Here is a 23,635-nt window from a genome sequence, read left to right as displayed (position 1 = left end):
AAACATTGAGTCGTTAGAAATGTCATATATATTCGTGACCTAATTAGGCTGCTGTTTTTAACTAATGCTAATTAGTTGTGTCTTAATCTACTAATTCAAAACAATGAAAATTTGCTAGGAATTTGAGCCTTTGATAAATCAGTTTCTGTTTCACCTTTCTTGTAATTTCATCTTGGTTTTAATCTAGCAGTAATTGTTTGGATAAGCTATACGAAATCCGGAAGTAAACAAAATAACATTAGGAAAATAAATAGGGCAAACAATAGGAACAATGCCGAAGATCTCGGGTTTCAATGCATTTTGGGATGGGTGGTGACCTTTAAACCACTTCGTCTTAAAGATGGCGGCGAATGTTAGGAGTGGAGTGCTTGAGCTGTACCATGAAGGCAAATGGTCACGCGTACTTGCAAGTCTAGATGAGGAAACTATAACTATTAGTGTAGAAGAAAACCTCGAAGTAAATGGAAGGGTCGGTGTCTCAAAGCTTGATTCAACGTCGTCTCAAGGTGGCGATTTTCAGGTACCAGAGCATGTCCTAAATCAAGTGAGGATGGTTCGGGTTATTAAGCAGGAGGTTGGTGGTTTAGGAATCAGTATAAAAGGTGGCCGTGAAAATAAAATGCCAATACTTATATCAAAAATCTTTAAAGGTCTTGCTGCTGATCAAACGGAGAGCCTATACGTTGGAGATGCAATTTTAGCTGTTAATGGCGAAGACCTCCGTAATGCTACACACGATGAGGCAGTACAAGCATTGAAAAGAGCCGGGAGGGAGGTAGAACTTACGGTCAAATACTTAAAAGAAGTAACACCATATTTTAGAAGAACCAGTTCGCAATCCAGTGGAGAGACGTCACCAGGTGTGAATGCAGCTGGCAGGCAAAACTGGACAGAGCTGCGAAAGGTGACTCTGAAATTGTGTTATATCACGAAGCAGATACTGACGAGGGGGATAGAAAATGATGGACGTGCATTCGAATTATACACCCCTGATGGACGACTGGCATTTCTAATGAGGTGCAAGGAGACAGCAACTGCAACACAATGGTTCAATGCCATTTATGCAAACGTCAACAGGCTGAAATCAATTGGTATAAGCATTTTTGGGTATTTTCCCTATTCGCATTTTATAATCTCTGCATGCATCATTGTCACCTACTTCCATAATCTGAACTCCAGAAAATGAGAATTTAAACAGAGGTAAAATTTGATCAGAATGTAATGTAATTGGGAGGAAAATTTTATGGAAACCTATCATTGGTTTTCATAATATGGCTCATTTTGACAAGATATTGGGTGTGAAAACAACCCTGCACCTCAGGTTCAGGTGTGCAAAAATCATCTAAAGACGCCAGGTGTGCTAGCACTATCAACTTTTCCAGTATATATTATAAAAGATCTAGTTTTTAGGTAGGCCCTAAGTGCTACCATGTCTGCATCTTGGGTTCAATTGTCATGCTCTGCAGGGATCGATTCAACAGTGAAAAGAAAATTTTTTAACTAAGTAGTCAAAGTTGAATATAACTCATAGATTGGTTTGAATATTTTTGGCATAAAGCCCTCTGTTATCTACCATATCTAGAAATATATCTGACAGAAAAACAATGTGTAGGCTCACCGATATCATAAAATAACAGAGTTGGGCAGAACACGAGGTCTAAATTATACAGTTAATTATTATAATTTATTACGGTGATAACACCTCTTGTAACTACTTATCCTTTCTCTTTGAGTCTTGTGATTTATTTAGTCATTTTTCATCTCAATCTTAAACCATTTAGATTGTGTTGAAGACTAACAAGTATTTGATATTTGGCTAAATTATCTCAAATGAAACAAATATTTATATCCATATTATGTTTAAAATTGGGCATCAAATTTTTTCTCCATAGGCAGAAGAAATATAGAGAAGAATAAGTCAAATTGAAAAAACATAATATGATATATTTTTTTGTACGCATATATTTATCACTGAATCTGTTGATTGAATAACTTTGGTCAATTTTCATCAATTACCTTATTTGAAGAATTGAGCATCATAATCAGTGATGCACAGACCATAGAAGTAAAAGAAAGTACACAAGAGCAGCAGTGGCGGCCTGGCCCTTTTCAACTGGGGGAGGGGGCAGCATCAAAATGGCGCCCTCCATAACTAACACTATTATCTTTTTCCTGAGAATATTGGCAGTACAGGGGCAGTGCCAAGAAATTCAAAGTGGGGGGGGGCTCGCGTTAATAGCTTCATTTGACTAAAAAGCCAACATTGGGAAGGGCTGGCAAGAGGTTGTCAGAGGCCCTTGGTATAACTCCGAATAAAAGAGGTTTCTTGCGAGCGGAGCGAGCAGAACATTTTTGTGACCACGCCCTTTAGATTGGCTTAAAATACATTTCAAAATATTTCTTGCAGTCATTTTCTTGAAATCGTTTAAAAAATTTGCTATTTTTAAGGCACCCTTTTAGCATGTTTGATTAATTCCAGTCTTAAAATGGATTTCATTACTTTTTAATACGGAAAAGAATCCATCCTATCTTTGTATTGTCGAGACAAATTGATCCTTTCATGAGAAATGAAGCAATGAGACAAAATCTACTGACCCCCACATGAGCAGGTTTCTGAAGGCCAGCAGAGCCAAAGAGACTCATCGAAAATCAAAATTTTCCCTGAAAGGGGGCCATGAGTGCGGACACCCTAAACACAGACTGTCCCCGACACCCTAAAGACAGTCTGTGTGCACTATGAGTGCTGTGTTCTCCACACAAAGGAATTTAACATGTAAGTTTACTGACAATCCTTTAAAAAATTGATTAATTTTTTCGCCCCTGAGAACATAATACGGTACTGAAGGGGCACAAAGACATGCCCTTGAAGTGAGAATGAATGCGCCCCAATAAAGTTTTGAATTTTATGGCGTCTTTTTTGTCTTTGCTGGCCTCCTAGAGACCTAATAACCAGACAAGTAGGTTGTATCAAACTTTTTTTGAATTTTGGGTGCCTTCTTCAAGCTTTGGCGCCCCTATAAAAATGTCAGGCCCTGGCCCCCCAGCCCCCCCTGCCAGGCTGCCTTTGAAGAACAACAAATAACTTGCAAATGCTATCATATACTTTGCAGTCTTTTGTAATGCCTTAAAATTTTGTTTTAGCTTTGGAAGAAGCAAATGATTTATTGAATAGTCCTGGCAACAGAGAGGTCAGAACAATGGGGTGGCTTGCAGAACAGGTACAAATGCCAGATGTCAGAAGACTTGAATGGAAACCAGTGTTTGTTGCACTAACAGATAAAGATGTTCTTTTATATGATGTAGTTCCTTGGTCTTGTGATGACTGGGCATCTCCATACATCAGCCACCCACTTCTTGCTACTCGGTAAGCAGTCAGCATTCAGATTAACAGTTAGTTGCACATATGTAAAAGCTTATTGATAATTTATATGTGTTTGTATCCCAAGAAAATGATATATAAACATGTACAGTCCTGAAAATATGAAATTTGGCGGCGTGCTGGTAATTGCACGCCTTGAAAAGTTTAGGCATGCTCATTAATAAAATTGAGACTTTACGATTTTTATGAAGACCTGATGTCATCTTTGTGTATCATTGTTTGAAAGAGCATACAAGGTTTTCGTAAAACCAAAAAGGTTTTATGGAATTTTAGAAGAAGTTTCTTGAAAATAAAATAATTTAACAAAAAGGATACAAGTTTTTTCGGCTCTGTTGCCATTACTCTGTTTCCGTATGAGAACACATTCGAGTGAATCTGTTTTCGAATTTGAGTTTCATTAATATGCTCAAAAACGGTGTCATTTGATACCAAACCGAAGTTATTCAAAAACGCTGTTCAAAACGGAGTGATTCAATCTCAGTTTCAAAAAGAGCTCGAGCTAAGGATATGATAACGGACAAATATGGAGTAATGGAAACACCCACGTTATTGTTTTGACCAAAACAGAATGGCCCGGGGCAATGTGTTCAAGAAAATAAGAAACGAACGGAGCGAGAGAACAGAGACATACAATAACGGAGTAACGGAGTAATAGAAACCGGGCCTAATGAAAACGAAGTAAAGAGTTAAGATGCCTCCAGGAATGCCATCAATATAACCCACACAAATGAAATTAAAAGAAACAAAAGAGAAAAAGAATAGTAATTCCAAATTTGGAACTGCGTGTGCAATAGAAAGCACGTCTCAGGAGTTCTAGGCGTGTGTGGAGGCGTGCCCGTGTGATCGCGCGCCTAATATTACCAGGACTGCATGTATATAATGTTTGTTCCAGAAATTCTCAAGATTGTATAAGGCCATTGGAACACATAGCACATTCCCATTTATGGGTTGGATACTTTAATGTATAAAACTGGATGATTTCCAGTTGTGTCCTGTTCTGTTTTAAACAGTACATAAAAGGTGGAAAGCTTTGCCTATATATGATTGTCAGCACTCTATATTCTTAATTGTAGGTTAGTACATTCTGGTGCAACATCTAACAGTGCTCTTCAAGGAGCCGAGCTCACATTCAGCACTCGAACTGGAACAAAAAATGGTGTTGAGGCCCACCTGTTTAGAGTTGAAACCCCAAAAGAGCTGACACATTGGGCAAGAGCACTTGTTGACAGAGCTCACAATGCAGCTGCACTTATCAAGGAAATCAATTGTGGTATTTGGTTCTACTCCTTTTTACATTCAATGATTGTTTATTCTTAGAATTTCCAGAACCTGAACCTAGCACAATTCACTGGGTTTGCCTCAATGTTTTGATATTGAAAATTGCATTTATTTAAGCTGGAATATGGCAGCAAAACAAAAAATAAGGTAGCAAATCCACAAAACAATGACACTTTGATGTGGAATAGGAACCTCTTTAAGGGCACTCTCAGAGGTTCTTGTCAGAAAGCTCTTTCAAGAAACACTGTATTACTCCATGGCTTTTTGTCAATTGCAAATTCAAATGCGACTTGAGCCAAATGCAAAGAAAAATTCAGAGGTTCTATGACTATTTTTTCTCTCCCAATAGGGTAGAGGATTTCTGGCCACAATTTTAAGAGACTGTTTAAATTACTTAGGTGATAAAGAGCAAATCTTCATAGTCTTGCTAGATTAATAATTATCCTATTTCTGCATGAAGTCATGTTGAATTTATAGACATAATCATGTAAATCACATTTATTGAATCGATCATTTTTCAAACAATTTTAAAGAACATTTTTTTCACTTAGTATTACGCCAGTGGAAAAGAGTTTTCTGAATATATACATCATATTGGTTGTTTTCAAAAATCTTAAGGTTTTTGTTTCTAAGATCTTCAACGCCATTATGAATATTGAATCAAGGGAAAAAAGCTTTTAATTCAATGTGAATCAGATATTATTGTTAAACAGAAAACTGTAACTGAAATTTGTATATAATTGTGAGATATTGTTTAACAGATGTTAAGAAAAATCTTATCCATAGTTTTTAAATATTTAAAACCACACTATTCAAATTTTCTTATGTTATCGTTTCTTTATAAAATTTAGACAGAGAGTTCAGTTTATTGTGCTTCTGTGCTTTAATGATTGTTCTCCTTATAATGCATGTTTCCAAATAAATTTCAAGAGTATTTTTCAAGAGCTATGCTTTGTTATTGTAAATTTCATTCGGTGAAGCGATTTGTTGAAGCAAATCTTTGCACACTTTTGTTTACTTGTAAATATAGAGTTTGCCATAAGAAAGGTATGCTGCAGATAGGCCCTTTGTCCAAATCTTTCAAACTTGCAATGAAATATTTCTTCAGAGTAACTCTGATAAAGTCCTGAATATCCAGGCGAAATATCGGTTAGTTTAAATTTATTTCCATTTATAACTTTTCAATATATTTTCTTGAGTTTTATACTCTGAAGAGTGTCAGAAGAAAAGCTTTCAATGATTTTAAATTTTTGTTTTGCGAAGCCAATTTCCTTTCCATATTTCTATTTCCATATTATGAAATCATTTTGCCTTTTTCTAAGTCAAGTGCCTTATAAAATCCTTTATCTGAAACAGCTGTAAGCTCGGATGCGCAAGAATGTCGATTAACAATTCACTGGGAAAATGGTTTCACGCTGTCAAATACATCTGGTTTTGATGATGGGCGTTTATCTTTAATCTGGCATTATCCATTCGAAAAATTGAGAATGTCCTCTGATGATGGAAAGCGTTTGTTGTGGCTGGACTTTGGCGAGGAAGATGGCGAAAAGGTAATCTTTTTAGTAAGACTTTGTGTTGCACCAAAAAGAGCTGCATTGATTAGTTGGAAATGGATAGACAATTTCATGAGCAACAAAGATCATAAATCGTGCTCAGTGCACAAAAGCCTTCTCTTGAAAATTGTTATATTCTCACCAGTAAACCATGGTTGTACAGTGAGGAAGTAAAAGAATTTGAGCAAATGTTGTTGTAGTTTCGAATATACACTACATAGTTTTTTCTTTATTGATAAATATTATGCAATTTCTTGTCGTGTTTCCTGTCAAATTTTAGAGCGCTACAGCTTTGATAATAAGGACACTTCTATTGTGCATGTTTTAATGGCACACCTAGGGCACTGAATGGTTTACTATTTAGATCGGTTGTCTGTTTCAGATTTTCTAGAATTATTGGCAAGACCGGTGCAAACGATTTTAACCAAAGTCTTGAAATTGCAAATTATCACCAGCCATCACATTTAATGTACCTTTTTTATTATCGATTTTGTCATTTTCATTTATTTGTTTGTTTATTTCATAATCTATTTATCTCTGCATTTATTATTAAGCTTGCCATAATTATACGTTAATAATGTTAATATCCTACTTCCTATTTTCTTCTACAAACAAACCACTTTTCTTGCAGGAGTTAGATTTGCATGGATGTCCAAAGCCAGTCGTCTTTGTCCTGCACACCTTCCTGTCTGCAAAAACTGCTCGGCTTGGCCTGTGTATCTAGTAAGAATATTCAATTAATCCTTGCCGCCTCTGTTTACAGTTCCTATTTCATTTATCGAATTGCATTGTCATCCATGTAATCATGGGGGTGATATGTTAAGAACATCTGTTTCAAATTGAGCAACCAATATCTTTGGTAGTAATTTTTGTTGAGCAGCAATCAATGTATTCATGCAATTACCCAACAGATCCCCTCCAAATTTCGATCATTCAACGTTTAGCCTAGTTGGATGTCGCAGAGGGATTCCAAGTTTTCTTCAAAAATCTTAACAATTATTTTCATATATACGTATATATATACAAACAGCTGTGTGAAAAATGTGTCTTTAGTCTATTGTACTGTTTCTAGTATCCCTTTTATGTGTAAAATGCGAGAATTGCATTTGAATTTGAAATTTCACGAATTACCAGTAATTTGTTAACCCACATGTTTTCTTGCTGTTTTAATGAGCTGTCAGGCCTTCGTATCCCGGTTGCCTTAAATTTGCGACAACATCTTTTGAACTGTTCTGTATGCTTTAATAAAGACTATTCACATTAGCTGTGAAAAGGCAGAGACCTTTCTAGAATTTTTTTACGTTTGTGAATAGATATACCGCTCTTTGTTCAATACATTAATGAAATTTACAATGGATTTAAATTCTGTTGTTACTCAATTAAATACAGTTGCGTTTCTACTATTGTTACTGTTTCACGTAAAGTCGATATGTTTCTAATGCGCTGAACATTGGTCGCGTTTTGAAATGTGCAGTTAAAAGTCGTTTTTGTTTCTTAAAATTGCTTGTTAAGCATTAATTATGTTCATTATTTCAGACTTTAGACATGCTTCTCAATTCATATGATATCTGATGGTGAGAAACTATTCTGGTTATTAAAAACCCAATAAGGAATTTTCAAACTGTTTTAAATACCCAACAGGTGCTCAGAATACCATTAATAACTATGCGAATTGCACGGCTATTCACTTTTTAAAGGTTGTCATTTTCTTGGCCCTTTAGTACTTTACGTTTAGCTTAACAATGGTGCATGTTCACTCATTTTCAACAAAATTTTGCCTTGAGCAAATCACATTCCTCTATAGATGACTAAATGAAGAAAATTTGTCTCGTTAAAGATCACAAACGCTCCTTCAAAAAGCCATTCATCAGTATTAGTTGTGATTTCCTATGTATGGATAAAACGTACAGTATATGGGAAGTTGTCCATTAATTGCATTATGCACAATAAGTAGCTTTGGTCTGTTGAAGTTGTGAACCCGAGGACTAATTTGTTTAGCCTTAGAGAATAATGTCAAAGCGTCAAAGGTTTTCCCAGAAAAAAACGTAGTGAAGGAGAAGGCAATGCTCCCAGGGAAACTATGCATGACCTATGTTACATTATATCTGTGCTAACTTGACCCTTCCTTGAAATAAGTACATTCAGTATAAGGTGATGGTGTACATTGAATATGTAGTCTTTCCCAACTGTACATATAATTCTTATTAGTCCAACTTCGTTATGCTTTCTCTTTTGGAATCTTTATATTACCTTAAACCACAAGAAGCGCAACTGTTCATTTTTTATCAGTATGTTAAGCACGTTATCAAATGTGTAGCAGTTATTTAGTGGAGCAATGTGACATAATCTATACAGTCATATAAATTTACTGCTATAATGAAAAGTGTGTGTGTGTTTATTACTTAAACCCTCTGGAAATCGGAGTAGAGCCTCTTGTAAGGGATGTCGATTGGTGACATCCGTGTTTGCATAAACTGCCAAGTGTGATACTCGTGTTGTTGGAGTAGTAAATGCAGTAGGATTTGCAATACAACCAGTGGAAAGGTACAGGCAACGTGGAGCGTCGAGTAAAATGGGGGAGGGGGGCTAATACTGAATCCAATGAGGATTGATGACTATCCACTTCCAAATTCTATACGAGCAAAATTTATTGTTCCCTAGCCCCCTGCTCCACAAACCCCAATTTTGCTTTCTCTCGACAAGAAGATGTACAAGAAAAGGCCCTTTTCCAGTCTGAAGCCAATGCACTTGCCCTATCTTTTATAACATCAATTATTTTTAAGTAGATACTTTGACGTTCGTGAAGCCTTATTATACTAACAAAAAATTTCAAGATTCCAGAAGTAAGAGGTAAAAAGTGAAATATTTCACCCAAGAGAGATGAGATACTCCCTGTTTAGCGAAGGGGATTTGAAGCAATTCACCTTCAGTTCAACCCAGTTCAAATTGATCGAAAGACTACCACTAGCACCGTCTATAAATACGATAAACCAAATCAAAAGAGACAGCAGAGATCTGTTAATAAGTCTCTAGAGAATTAAATCCGAATGCAAAGTCCCTTGTGAAATTAAGGTTGATGGAATCTCATCTAATCAGCATGGCATTTAGCTAGGTGCTAGAGCAATGTTTTTGTCGTTTCTATTTACTACAGGGAACTTAACGCAATCCATTTGCATGATAAGCTTTGCTGTAAATACAAAAAACAAAAAGCAACAAATATTGTGCCTTTGTCTTTTTGGTCAATATTCTCCTAACTGCGCGACTTCTCACATACGTGCTGTCTCAAGACAGCTCTGCACTGCATTGTTAGTGGGCTTAAGATAAACGTTTGTATTCCGCTTTTTCCATGATAACCAAAACGTGACCAGTAAACATGTTAAAATATCATGGAAGTAAGGTTAAAGAGCTAAATATACCGCTTGAAGTTTTTTGGACCAAACTGGAATATCGCAGTCTGCATTTATAGATTGGAATTGTGGGTCATGTGATCAAGCAACATAAAAACCCTGATTTGGATCAGATTTTGAGGTATACTCTTTGAGAGATTTCTCGTTATTATGCATACATTGTTTACCACAAATTATATAACCCCATTTTCGAGCTATGGAATTGTAGATCCCCTATTACCAGTACGTTGTACGCAAACAGAAACGTGCACACTAAGACATTCTTTACAGCAAACGTGCTTGCCAAGACAATGAACACAAGTATTGTTTAGTAAGAGCCCCTAGTAAAAGCTGAAGTTTATTGTTGCAACTGCAAGGTTCATTCTAATTTGACTTTTACCGTTTTTATAAGATAAAATGAAAACACAGCGTCTTTTACGAGAAGTTCAAAGCTAAACTGGTCTTATTCTGTTCTTACAGCACAATCGTTTTTTACCACAATTGAAGATAATAAGAATAATATGACGTTTTGGTGCACGGATATTCTCTGCATGAACATTAAGACGAATCTTTCACATTTTCGTAAACATGATGCCATGGACACGGGTTGGGTCGAACACACATTGAACACAGTATGAAGACCTACTGATGATTAACATGATATTTTCCGAGGGGTGATTCACTCTTGCAAATAGCGTACGAGATTTTGTCTAAAACAAAAGGGTTTCTGGGGATTTTCAGATAAAACAATACAGTGCCGTCGGAACGAAATTCATATTGGGGGGGGGGGGGCTGCCCATTGTTTACCTTCTCATTCAGTACACTATTATAAAGGAAACATACTACAGTTTGACTATTATTGGAGGGCTCCAGCCCCCCTGGATCCGACGGGCCTGCAATAGGATTTTAACAAAAGGTGAATAAGATTTTCTTAGAGTGTGATTTGCCCCTCGATATTTTCCTTGTTCGATCTGGTCTCCAGTCTTTTCGGCGTATTTTTTTCTATATGAAGAATGTGGGAAAGACGGTCTTTGACAATGATGATGATGATGGTTTAGCCGTATAAAGAATTGGCCAATCAATATAAGGCCTCGTTTTGGAAATTACTCAAAAATTCCAATTCTCCAAATCGTTTCGGGTGAAATTTATCAATTGCTAATCATGGCAAAATTCTTTAAAAGTTTTTAACTTGATGTTGTCATGAAATCAGTATTATGACAAATATCATGAAAACCTGAAAATAGACTAATACTAAGGTGTCTGTTTTGAACCTGAAGTCAAATCAAACTCAAATTAGTAATTATCAAAATGTAGTTGTTAATTTGTGTACTTAATAAGGAAATTGCGGGCTTTGGAAGTTAAAAAAATAGATATAAGTTAGGTTTAATTTAAAGAAAATGAACATGGATAGATATATTTTCAGTTTCTGTATTTTGAAGACCTGTCATCATTTCAACATCGAAATGGTGCAAGACTTTTACTTCCACGTTATTGATATTGTCGCTTTGTAAGCATACATTATTTCAAGAGTATTATATTAACAAAATACTTTTAGGCTGGATTGTTTTTGGTTTGTTCTTAATTTTGACCAGTTCTGAGGCTCGTGTTCTTATAAAGGTGTTCTTGTAAAAAACCATACTTCGCTTAAAGTCCTGGAATTGTGTCCCCAATTTTTCTTTATAAAGGCACATTCTAGACTCTTAACGCCAAAATTAGGCCGAGCTTCAGGATAACAGACGATTCTTCATACAAAGTCCAGAAAAGTTGTCAACATTCCTCCGGTCAAGAAGACCTGAATTTAACACCACCCTCATTTTTAATGGGTTTAATAAGGGCGTGATCAGGAAATTGGGGGTACTCAACTAGTCTTGATCTCTTTTCCTTGCAACACTGTTTTTCCAAAACATTTTATGAAATCGTTTCTTGTTTGCTAAGTCATATTAAGTTACATGCTTATATCAATTTATATCAAAAGCGTGCCATAACCAAAATACATAAATTATAAAAAGTTAATGCCTATATTTTACAGTGCGAAGCAGTTCTGCAAACACGTTCATATCAAAAACGAGGTTTATAAAGATTATTTCATAGCTTTCTACCTATGTTTTGAAAACCAAAAAGGAATGCGACTTTTTTAACCTTCTCAAGTTTTCAAATATTTGGTCACCTTCCTCAATTTCTTTTTTTCTACAACCTTCCTCAAACCAGTGGGCGTGGGGCCCTGATGGTTTCCTGACTCTGCCATATCACTGATGACATTTGGAGCCAAGAATCGTTCCTTTGGCACAGTAGCCCTCCATTGATGACATTTGGAACCAAGAATCGTTCCTTTGGCACAGTAGCTCTCCACTGATGACATTTGGAACCAAGAATAGTTCCTTTGGCACAGTAGCCTCCAACCCTGCTTCAGCCTGGAGTTTTCAAAATGTTTTTATTTTTTGTCGGTAACATCAGAAAGTGTGTTTCAAACTTAGCTGCGAACGTACATATGGTCGATGCAGAAACAATTAATAAATGAAAAGTATAATGCGATTTAAATAAGAAGTTTTGTTGCGGCAGGAGAGACCAGGTCCCTAATTTTCATATGCACTCTTTCTTTTTAAGAACCAGTTAATTTAAGTTCAAGCTGACTGTTATTATTTTTTTGAAAATCGGAGGCTGGATTGTTCTTAATTTGTTCTGATATCAATAGAGTGTTAGCAGTGTGATTGCTAGCTTTTCCACTCTAGAAGTGAGTCAGACAACCTTCATTTGCCGACAAGTTTGAATATTCACCAAAAAAGCATCCACACGTGACAATAGTTCTCATTCTTGAGATAGAGCGTTGTTCAAAATTGCATTTTGCAGAAGCTCGGCCTCAGCTTGTTCTTAATTTGTTCTTAACTTTTGACCAGTTTTGAGGCTCGTATTCTTTTAAAATTGTTCTTATAAAATGAAAAGAGTGTAATCAGAACATAAATTTAGCTATTTACAGGCTTTGTGAATTAATTTCATCCACGACTTCCCTTCAGTTTCTCTGCTTCATACGTTCTGTTAACAGTGAAAGGTGTGTCCATCACTATGATTGGCTAATACAGGAGTTACATTTGATCCCAGACGTTTTCTGGATCTTTTTTCAGCGTCAGCATCTTCGAAACAAGGAAATAGATTGTTTTGGTTGTGACAAGCAAAGCTGTCATTGATCGTGCGTGGGATCATGCAGAAATTACATCACTGGGAGTTGTTTAGAAACCGAAAGCTAAAACTGCAATGCAAATTTCTTCCTGGATGATTTAGCTTTTTAGTTAAAAGGTTTTTTCGATAGAAAATGCAAAAAAGGAACGTTTTCGAAAAAATAACTCACGAAAGCATAGCAAACATAACACAATGTATCATATATAACATATGAAATATAATATATAACATATGGCCTGGCTTTACATTGTAAATATACTGTTAGCCATAATTATCTGCTTCAAAATTCTAACTTTTTACGTTTTGAAGCTTGATAGTTAGAGGAGCTAGATACTGAAGTAGGAACGACCAGTAACGATCTGTAACAGGCAATTTACAAGCCATCTGCAAGGGTGAAATGTCTCTTGTTTGTGGCTCTCGAATGAGAAAATTCGACAATGACTTCAAAATGGGATCGTCATTTCGAGGGCTAGAGAAGTTAGCCAGAAATGGGAGTTCACTGCGGTTCGGCGGGTAGATGTTTCCATTTTTTCAAACAATGAGGCTAGATAAATCGTGGATTTGTACAATGCAGATATTGTTCCTTTCATAAAATTAGCAAAAAGCATAACCTGCCATAAAAGATATATAAATGTTCTTACATTCTTATATTATTTTGTATTTTATCCTCAGCCTATATTATATTTGCTCTTAATATGTTCTTAATTTTTGACACATTTTGAGGATAAAGCATTAAGAATATGTTCTTATAATAAATGTGAACAAACTAGTTGTCCAGTTGCATCTAGCATAAATCATCGATGCATTAAAATAATTTCCAGAAGAACAAATCCTGCAAACTCTTTCTCAGCCTGCGCTTCTGCCTGTCTATAGACTAGGAGCAGTCTAATAACACATAATAGAGCTAATAATAAGGTTTAAACAGCTGTTCAAATATTTGTAGGGTAAAGGCAACGACTGTCAACTTTGTCAGAATAACCAGGAAATAAAACATGCGGAAGTGAGCTACTTCTCACTAGTCTCGTTTTTGCGTAAGAAAACTTGTCTCAACGCATTTGCAATATTAAAGCCAGTTTTTTAATCCCTCAAGGAGCGGTTATTTGTATGATCAATTATTGAATACACGTCAATTTTTATAACTTTTTTTTAAGGTGTTTCTGACCTTGTGAACAAAAACGAAACTGCAAAATCGACAAGACGCTAGTATGATACGCCCTTGCTAGTATCAATGCAATGTGTTGCAACATGCATGGCGCAAAGAATGCTTGCTAGCATCGTTTCTAGATACGAGATAACTTAACGTGACATTTTAGGACCGTTCTTTCTAGGGCAGGGCATCCTTTCCCGAAACAGCAACGATCGACGAAGAAAATGGAATCATATTTCAATTATAACAAAGCCATGTTTTTCAATACATTTACATTTTTCGAAAATATCCAATCTCTATTCCACCTACAGAGTTTAAGGTCTCAGCGATCGCTTCGCGCGGCTGCCAGCGAATCTCCATCCTTTCCCCTTTGCAAACCACAGGAAACACTTAATTAACAACAAACATGGCGGATAGACAGCGTTTTGCTTTCCTTTTTGCTTTAAAACCCCGTTTAAACTGTCCCGTGCAGGTTTGGAACCGTGACAAAACTGTCGCGGTTCGCCCTTCCGTTTACACTAGCACTGTGGACGATTTTGCACTGCTTTTCGGAACAGTTTTGTTCCTGCTTTGAAAGCGAACGAATTTTGTACCGTCACGGTTCCGTTTTAGAACGGGACAGTATTTAAAACCTATCCGAGACGATTCTGTCACTGATTCACAATGAGGTCTTTTGAATAGTTGCTTCAGGTAATCGAGGCTTTGATTTTGGACGATTTTTTAGACGAGGGAATTGTCAAGGTGGCTGTTGAAAATTCAATACGTTTTCAAATTCCTTATCGCCATGTTAAATAAAGTGGCAGCGATCGCTGGACTGAATATCATCTATTCAGTAGCCATTTACGATGGTTACCACCGTCTTCGAAGAAAAGAGAGGACGCATTCTGAAGAAAAGACGACGACTTCGAAGATTCTGGACAGTTTTGTCTCCCTACTTATTTTTTATTGTCTCCCAGTCGAAGCCTTGATTGCCTCGGTTGACGAAATATAGCCTCCTATAAACAATGTTCTACCATTGAATTTAGGTTGTACCGGTACAGTGTAAACGGAACGGCTAAACGGAACAATTTGTAATCGCGACAGTGTAAACACTTACGAACCGTAACAGTACAAAATTGTCCCAGGACAGTGTAAACGGGGTCTAAGGCAAGAGAAGAAAGTTTTAAACATAGAGTTCAGAAACCGAGAAAATTATTTTGTGAACCAAGAGAAAGGCGAATTTCATCAACTTATTTTTGAGATGAAACTTTGAGATTATGAGTTATTCTTTCGATATTTCGCATATTATTTAAAATATGAGACCTATCATTTCAATATTTTACAGGGTATATTTTAAAGAATTTTTATCACTGCACATGATCAAAAATTTTGAAGAATTTGGGTGTTGCCTTTAAAAAAGTTTAATGACCACACCAATCAAGCTAACTGTATGTGAAACTTTCGAATTACACTAGCTCTCTCTCATAGAAAAGTATTCAAGGTTTGAAAATGTTTTCGAGAATAAAGATCTCAAAGGGGAAGATGAAGAACGAAACAAACTAGAAAGCTTCTAGATACTGAACAAATTTTAGAGAAATTCCATAGATTATGATCATTGGTACTGTTATGTTATCGTTTTTAATACTTTTGAAATGAAATACTTCTTTTCATTCAATGGGACAAACAGCTTAGCAGGGGCAGATCCAGAGCAAATTTGAAGGAGGGGCAGTTGGTAGTTGGGGCGCTGAAAAATTTTCAAAAATTGGTTACGAGAGTACGCTGTATACAACAATTTCAGATCCATTTTCAGAATAAACAACATAACTTTGAGGTAATCCTTGAAGCAAATTAACCTATCGGTCCAAGAACCTTTTTCATCTGATTCTCATTCTTCAAAGGGGGGCACAATTTCAAAAAAGGGGCGCCAGACTTGCTTCAACTCGTTGAGGGAGGGCAACTGCTCCTAGTTGCCCTCCCTTAAATCCGCCACTGCACTTTAAGACTTCCTCAAAGGCCCCTAGTTTGCGGGAAAAGCAATTTTTACCTGTGGTTGTAGGTTCAGAAGTCTCTTGCAAACACGTTCTATAATATCACATGCTACTGATTGGAGAGAAAATGAACGGGAACTCAAATTCTGGGAGGGACGAATTCGTTGGACTGATTATAGAGCCTTCTAGATACGATATGGATCGAGTCACGAAACAAGACCCTACCCTTGTTTTTGGGGGCAACATTGTATTCGGTAAACCAATCAAATGCAAAAACCTAATTGATCTTTAACAAAGATGCCTGAGAAAGCGAAGTATGCGGAAAGAGAAAGGTTTTGTAATTCTATCCTTCTTTGCTTAAGACAGCGGGTCATCTGATTCCAGCATGATTCCAGCAAGCATATAAATGTATGATAGTCTAGTACGCATTTCATTTTCGCATAGCACGCTGATCGAACGTTTATACTTTGGTAGCATTTCACATGGTATAAGCAGGATACTGGTTCAAGATGAAGGCAGTGGTGGCGCCAGAGGGGGGGCAGGGGGGGCTACAGCCCCCCCGTCGGAGGAGGCTAGCCCCTCCGTCGGAAGATAAATTATGCTTGAATTTTTTTTGTCGGAGCGAATTTTTTAAGTTTTGGCGGAAATTAGAAAAAAGACAGATTTAAGGCTAAGTTCCCGAAGAGTAGAATTGCTCTGTGAAACAATTTTGATTCTTGGACTTGAATTTTCGATATGTAGAAGTGCGTATTCCACCGCTTAGGTCTGTTCCTATAAAGTTACGTTGTGTTCCAGTTTTCCTTAAGTTCAGTTGGTTGCTTTTTATTTAAATTCATACTTTCCAAAGATAGGCCCTACTTGAATTGGCAACGTTTGATGAGTTGTAAAGATTTAGAGTAGTTTTAAGCTTATCTAGAGGCAGCTTTCAAAAAAAATTTCCAGGGACGCCGGAGAAGGGGGGCGCGGGGGGGCAAGCGCCCCTCCTGCCCTTTGCTAGGAGGGGCAAGGGAGGGGGCAAACGTGCCCTTAGTAATATGTCAAAAAACGTAGTAAAAAACACGATTACACCATTTTGATAGCATTTTTAGCCAATCTAATGGGTGTAGCCACCAAAATTTTCCCGGGGGAGTACCCCCGGACCCCCCGAATTTTCGGCTCGCAACGCTCGCCTTCGGTCTCCAGTACCCTTACAATTCCTTGTCGCCCCCTAGCCCTATCGTTCTCTAAAAAAATTAGCCCCTCCGTCGGAAGTGCTAGCCCCTTTGTCGGAGGAAACCTAGCGCCACCACTGGATGAAGGCATTACTTCTGCTGCTTCTCTTCGTTTTGGTAGCGAAAGGTACTTATCTTATTTAAGTGGTTCGCGTTAAAGTGCATCACAATTCATCTCTCTTTACATTCCTGAATAAGGGAGGTTGAGGGCTTACCTAATGCGTTTCAAAATAAAGGAACTAAGTTAAAACATACTATGTAACCAGGTTGTAATATCAGTAGGGCTCTACACTTTTGAACTTTTGTAAATTGTTCTGCTAGTGACAGGTTAATGATGCCAATGGCTCAGCATAGAACAGCCGCATTGGGGAACAGCCGCAAACTCAATGGTCATTGACAGAATTTCTTACAATTCATGTGAATTCATTCCCACGAGAAACACATGGTCAGGGAGGTTGATCTTCGATTCCCTTCTAAAAGCAGAAAGCTTCTATTTTGTATCCTTCCTTACATTCAAATTTAGCTTTGCAGCTATTGATCTCCAACGGCTTTGCATATATATAAAGACAGATAGCTGAATAAACTGGGGAAAAGATAAATTACTCCTCTTTGACTAGCATATTATTGGTGGACCAGTTCTCATCTAACAAAATTGTCTCTCAGCACCCCGCCCCCCTTGCCCCTCCTTTCTTCTTCTTAATGAAGTAAGGCCGTAGAGAAATATCGTTTTGCTTAGAGGATGCCATAGAGAAAACTTTCAACATTTGTAAAGCATTGAGCTGTTTTTACATTAAAATATTGTTTCAATTTGTAGCTAAAGTAAGCGCCGAGAATGAAGTTGCTCTCGAAACAGCCGCAGACGATTCAGACAAAGAAATGAGCAGTAATGACTTTCCTAATGAAGAAGATGATGAAGCAACGGAAACTGAAGAGGATGCAAATGAACTAGAAGATCCGGGTTTGGAGGCAGATCCAGACGAAATCGAAGAGCTAGGTATCCTAATCATCACTTAAACAAAAAAGTTTTAAGAATGCATGAAAATTTGATGCAAAACCAACTGCAGATTTGTATTTGTTACTACCTAGTTTCCGCATGTAGTTTATTAGACACTGAGAAGCTGTGCTAATCGATCAGATGCTGGTCTTTCTTGACTATTCTCGTGATTCTTAAGCCTGGAATTTCAGAGAGTTCCCAAGTTTTCAATTGTACGTGGATTGATACTGTAAAAAGTAGCTCTCCGCATTGCTGTGATGATAAATTTTCTTTATTTCAGAGGAATCTACTCAGCCCTCGAGTGACGTATTAGCGCCAATTGCTTATTACTGCAAATTCTGCAAAGTATGCAGAAATTGCAAGAAATACGGCAGGTGTCGCAGAGGCTTCCTTTCCAAAGCATGCAAGCATTGCAAGTATTGCAATCCAAGATATTACTGGAAACTACTGAGAAAAATCCGCATCCGGATCAGACTTAGACGCCTGAGACGTGTCCGATTGCCTAGGTTGAGAAGACTTCGCAGAGTTCGTGTCAGAGTCGGGCGTTGGGGTCGTCGTAGACGCAGATGGGGCTAATTGATGACGTGAGCTTCTCTCTCAAGATGGAAAAATTGGACTCATCCTTATATGATTCAAATATTTATGTAACAATTTGCTAAATCATTGAACTTGCATTATCTTCGATATGACTTATCCTTTGCTGTGTACTATATTGAATTGAATGCAAGTTTCCGCAGGTAGTCTGCAAAAAAAAGGTTGAGTTAAAATATATGGCTCAGTCATTAGATGAAGATTTTCTTTCCCGAACAACAACATGTGTAGATTTGGAAAAGCTATATGGTGTTTCCAGAACAAAAAATAATCAATACCGCCATGCTTTCTTCTTAATCAGGCATACGCCCTTTCTTTAACAAATTGAATCTTCATCGTCCATCGGAGGAACCTTCCTTCTTGGCCCCTCTGCCTGGAATCTCCCTAAAGTTTCTAGCCATTCAGGAGTGGCAGGGATTTTATTCTGGCGTTTCGTGAATGTTACAAGTAAGACACCCTGTTTATGGAATAATTAAACAATTGGGGCTGCGATTGTGTAGACAGAAGGAGTTTGTATTTTCCCTTGGCCTCAAGTAGAGCGGTACCCCTATTTTAATAAGAAAATTTTTATAAGAACACGAGCCTCAAAATAGGTCAAATTAAGAACAATCTGAGGCTGAGCTACTGTAAAATGCAATTTGAACAATGTTTTATCTCACATTCGAGGGTTTTTAGCCATGTTTGGGTGCATTTCGGTGAATATTCAAACTTGGCAGCAAATGAAGTTTGTATCACTCACTTTGTTGGCAATTGAGGCCTGAATACCTCCCTAGAGCGAAAAGCTAGTAATCGCACTGCTCACACCCTATTAATTTAAGAACAATTTAAGAACAATCCAGCTTCAGATTTCGAAAAATTTTAGAACGGTCAGTCTGAACTTAAATTTACTGGTTCTTATAAAAAAAGAGTGTATTGATTGGATAAATATATCGGTCATGTGCTTGCATTTTTCTGATGGGCCTATTTCGATCCATAGGTATTTATTATCCATCTTGTTCTTTTGGACCCCTATGTCAAACGAAAAAGCTTCAAGTTGTGGAATGTTTGCTTTTTTCAAAGCCATTGGAGTTGGCAATGTTGAATCAAAATAGCACACTCCATTTTATAAGTAGACGATGCTAAAGATTTGTCAAACGTCAAGAAAAATTAGAAGCAATCTGAGACTGTGGTACAGTAAAACAATGACTGTGGAGCAAATTGATGATTAAGGGGGCTAACAAGAATTTTTGAGGCGGGCTAAACTAATGAAAACCAAGAGCAAGATGGTTTTTTGTATAATTTTAAGTGTATTTTGGTGACGATTAGGGGACCCACCCCCCCCCGCATCTTCCGACCATAGCTATGAAGGGGGTATCGAGGGTGTGGCACTTGCTTCTAAAAAAAATTCTGCTTCAAAAATGACAATTTTTTTGCCTTCTAGGGGTACCCTGTCGGCAATCATTGTCGAAAAATTTGGCCTGAATATCCTAATATGGCTTTGCTTCAGGCACCGCGGAGCGTTGAGAAAGGTGGGTGGGGGGCTAAAAACCGAATGGAAAATGGCTTGACTGGTGATTCATTGGTAAACTTTTTGTATTTTTGGCAAAAAGTGGGGGATATAGCCCCCAGCCCCTTCCAGCCTTTACAATCAAACAACCCAGCCTTTACTTGGAAAAATTAAAAACAGCCAGTTTGAGCCTCAATGTATGGTTTCTTATAATTTTTTTAGTTTATAAGCTTCACTACAAAAGCTTCTGGGACTTATTGAAAAATTAGAGAAAATTTGGCAACGATAAATGATAAAACAGATGCTAAAAAAGGCAGGCTGGTGATTTCTGAGAAATCAAGACTTTTTTCCGACTGGTAAAAACAAACATGTTTAGTAAGGGTTCTCGGGGCATGCTTGACCCACCTTGTCTGGGTATGCTGCATCGAAATTATGTTGTAGAAATCATCAAAATTCCCTTTGCTGGCAACTGCTAGCCTATATCCTTCGATGCTGACTCCAGCTGTCACGGATATCATATGTCCCCCTTAGCTAGATAGCCAGTTATAATGAGATGCATCATTTAGCTTTGGCGTTATTTCCCATAAGCTTGGCCTTTTTGGCATGCAAAACTTGACAAATTTGTACAAGTCTTTATCAAAATCGACATCTAAGGCGATCTTCAAAATCATAATCCAAGAAAATCGTCAAAAAATGGACAAAGTTTGAGGCGGAAGCAATCACAAATTACACTAATCCTTTTTGTCCAACCAATGTCCAATAAAACATACCGCAGAGACTTTGGCTTTTCCATGATACCCTCGACCTTACTTTTGATTGCCTTTCATCAAATACATTTCATTCTTTTCAGATAAAAATGACTTGTTTTGAACCATAGTCAATTTTCCCGTAGGTGACCCGGCGTAAAGGATATAAGGGCACAGAAACAAAATTCCGTAGTACACGATTATTGAAAATATAAAAAACTTTAAACGAAACATAAGTGATCAAGTCAAAAGCATTACAAGGTGTTCGCATTGACAAGCCACACAGTTTAACCCCGGCGTCTGCGTCTACGTCTGCGTCTGCCTCCCCATCTTCTCAATCTGATGCGTCGCAGTCTTATGCGTATACGAAATCGCCTAACAAGATCCCAGTAGGTTCTTGGGTTGCAATACTTGCAGTGTTTGCAGGCTTTTCTCATGAGACCGCCAGAGCATCTCCCAGCCCTCTTGCAAGCATTGCAGATCTTGCAGAACCTGCAGTAGTACTGGATGGACTGAACGACATATGGATCCTTCTCTTCAATATCGGCTTCCTCTATAATGCAAATAAAAACTTATTAATCACAGGAAATTGAAATACAATATGGAAAGTGGAATCGCACAATATGGCTGATAATGTCACGATTAAATATCTTGCAGCCAGGAAGCTTACCTAAAGCTTCGAGTTCATCAGGATCAGCAAGTGCCTCGAGATCATCCTCGTTGAAGTCATCATCGTTTTCAAAGGCATCGCTTTCTTCAGGTTCATCTAAAGCCGTGTTCGCCTCATCAACTGTCTCACCTGGAATGAAGAGAGAGAGTTTGCATTTACGTAGAAATACAACGTTCGGACGCTAATGCAGTAACGTACCTTTAGGTCCTATATAGGTAAAATATATACCAAGCGATAGCATTCAATGTTTCCATTAATATGAGACCATCTATAGGTTCATAGGTTGATGTTTCGCAAAGTTATAACAAAATTACGTTTCACTCGTACCATCGATCATCTGTCGGCCAGCATTGTTTACCCCCAACTCACTGTAAACGAGTCGAACATAGAGACAATACGCCCACTTTTAGGGGAATTTCCGTGCTAACAACGGATCCAACTGGAAAATGTCGGGTAAAATGCCATTTAGAATGCCATACCAGAAAAATACGAAGAAAATTGTAGTGAAAATGATTATGTAAAACCTACCGTGAATCGAAACGGCTAAGCCGAGTATGAGTAATAGTAAAAGCTTCATCTCGTTGCAATTGACCTGAAGAAAAAGGCGGGTGAATAAGTAGATATATATTTGAATACCGTTCAAATTCCAAACTAACGGGGTAGACGTACACGGTGAATTCGCAAAGGTAACCTGATTAATAAGAACGATCGATGACTAGAAAGAGAAACGAGGACGGCTTGGGTGCCAGAACCACTGCTGCCAGCGTGACATCCTACAAATCGTGTTTTCAATATTAAAGAATCGTTCAACATGCAAAATCGCTTCTCGAAAACTGCATCAAGAGATTAAACGAGGTTTTATACTAATCAGTGCGAATACTCAAAAAGCGCAGGGAAGAGACGTAACCTATTTCGTAAAGAATGCTCCCCGACCAAAACAAATTTTAAACAGCAATTAACATCGAGAATGAAACAAATACAAGAAAAAAGAATCGAATCGAGAATGAAACTTGGCTACTTTATAAATGCAAACAGACCCTATCACTGTATTATTTGTTACCAATCCCTTTTGCTAAATTTTGGCTTCGGTACTTCCGTGCGATGCAAAAAATTATGAATTCTAGATAGTCGGCAAAACCATTATTGGAAGACTGTGTAGATGCTGAGTCTTGTTGGGTTATTCTATTTGAAGAGCCTTGTTATGTATGCTACGTTATAATGGAATGACCTGACCTTACATGAATCCATTTATTCTGGGTTACACCCATTTGTAAACGCGGAAATGGCATACGTATTAGCTTACATAAAACCAATTTACTTGGAACACCGACCAATAATTATTTCAAAGCAGAACTAAACAAAACGAAGAATAAATGTACCAAACTATCTTCAGATGGCTACTCTAATCAAACAAAATTTTTAAAACCCACTCACCAGCTATCACCTTTCCTCGGTGACTGGTCCGTTCGATCTGTGGATTCGGCGACGGTAGACCTCTCTTATAGCAGTTGTGGTTTGTGTATTTGATTGATTGATTCTGTCATCAGCAAGCTGAGTTTGTGACATTTGAATACAATGAATGACATTTTGCAGTTAGAAGTGCCGGATTTCCTTCAAGGGGCTTGTCCGCCTACGGATAAGGAATGCGGAACTATTTTACACAAGACTTCCTCATCATCACCATCATCATAAAGCAATTAATTTATCTAAATACATACACTATTCTTTTATACAAGAACCAGTATTTTAAAGTGCAGGCTGGCTATTCTTAGTTTTTGTCGACAATCTGAGGCTGGATTGTTCTTAATTTGTTCTGAATTAAGTAGGGTGTGTAAGCAGTACAGTTGCTTTTGGGGAGGTGTTTAGGCTCGTTTGCCAACAAATTGAGTGAAATATATTTGCCGAGAAGTTTAAAAATTTACCGAAAATGCACCCCTAGAAGGCAAAACGTCCTCTTAAATGAAATGAAACATTGTTCAAGATTTACATTTTCCACTAGCTCAGCCTCAGGTTGTTCTGAATTTGTTCCTAACTTTTGACCAATTTTGAGCCT

General features: G+C 37.5%; 3 protein-coding genes across 3 annotated transcripts; 2 read left to right on the top strand and 1 right to left on the bottom strand.

Annotated features, from left to right (window-relative positions):
* Positions 1–313: 313 nt before the first annotated feature.
* On the top strand, positions 314–8,593 carry LOC135691303 (beta-1-syntrophin). The gene is made up of 5 exons (XM_065209127.2): positions 314–1,091; positions 3,142–3,364; positions 4,453–4,649; positions 6,014–6,207; positions 6,842–8,593. The coding sequence occupies exons 1-5, from the start codon at positions 341–343 to the stop codon at positions 6,932–6,934; spliced, it is 1,458 nt and encodes a 485-aa protein (XP_065065199.1). The 5' UTR covers positions 314–340; the 3' UTR covers positions 6,935–8,593.
* Positions 8,594–16,259: 7,666 nt separating this feature from the next.
* Positions 16,260–18,771, top strand: LOC135690866 (uncharacterized). The gene is made up of 4 exons (XM_089116058.1): positions 16,260–16,399; positions 17,183–17,222; positions 17,910–18,089; positions 18,370–18,771. Exons 1-4 carry the CDS (start codon positions 16,394–16,396, stop codon positions 18,663–18,665), a joined length of 522 nt encoding a protein of 173 aa, XP_088972184.1. The 5' UTR covers positions 16,260–16,393; the 3' UTR covers positions 18,666–18,771.
* Positions 18,772–21,097: 2,326 nt separating this feature from the next.
* On the bottom strand, positions 21,098–23,110 carry LOC135690867 (uncharacterized). The gene is made up of 4 exons (XM_065208551.2): positions 23,017–23,110; positions 22,111–22,174; positions 21,583–21,711; positions 21,098–21,465 (listed from the first exon to the last, which is right to left on the bottom strand). Exons 2-4 carry the CDS (start codon positions 22,157–22,159, stop codon positions 21,200–21,202), a joined length of 444 nt encoding a protein of 147 aa, XP_065064623.2. The 5' UTR covers positions 22,160–22,174; positions 23,017–23,110; the 3' UTR covers positions 21,098–21,199.
* Between the last annotated feature and the right edge of the window lie 525 nt (positions 23,111–23,635).

This window comes from Rhopilema esculentum, chromosome 4 (genome assembly GCF_057945365.1).
Source record: "Rhopilema esculentum isolate cy_ngs chromosome 4, ASM5794536v1, whole genome shotgun sequence".
NCBI classification, from domain to species: Eukaryota; Metazoa; Cnidaria; class Scyphozoa; order Rhizostomeae; family Rhizostomatidae; genus Rhopilema; species Rhopilema esculentum.
The sequence above is the reverse complement of the archived record's forward strand: the minus strand, read 5'-3'. Positions and strand labels throughout refer to the sequence as shown.

Excerpts from the sequence above, each read along its gene's own strand:
- LOC135690867 (XM_065208551.2), bottom strand. The coding sequence starts at position 22,159 with ATGAAGCTTTTACTATTACTCATACTCGGCTTAGCCGTTTCGATTCAC. Across the intron at positions 21,712-22,110 it reads CTTAGCCGTTTCGATTCACG|GTGAGACAGTTGATGAGGCG; the intron begins GTAGGTTTTACA and ends TCTTCATTCCAG. Across the intron at positions 21,466-21,582 it reads TGATGAACTCGAAGCTTTAG|AGGAAGCCGATATTGAAGAG; the intron begins GTAAGCTTCCTG and ends TTTGCATTATAG.
- LOC135690866 (XM_089116058.1), top strand. Across the intron at positions 17,223-17,909 it reads CTTCGTTTTGGTAGCGAAAG|CTAAAGTAAGCGCCGAGAAT; the intron begins GTACTTATCTTA and ends TTCAATTTGTAG. Across the intron at positions 18,090-18,369 it reads AGACGAAATCGAAGAGCTAG|AGGAATCTACTCAGCCCTCG; the intron begins GTATCCTAATCA and ends TCTTTATTTCAG.
- LOC135691303 (XM_065209127.2), top strand. The coding sequence starts at position 341 with ATGGCGGCGAATGTTAGGAGTGGAGTGCTTGAGCTGTACCATGAAGGC. Across the intron at positions 3,365-4,452 it reads CACCCACTTCTTGCTACTCG|GTTAGTACATTCTGGTGCAA; the intron begins GTAAGCAGTCAG and ends TCTTAATTGTAG. Across the intron at positions 6,208-6,841 it reads GCGAGGAAGATGGCGAAAAG|GAGTTAGATTTGCATGGATG; the intron begins GTAATCTTTTTA and ends CTTTTCTTGCAG.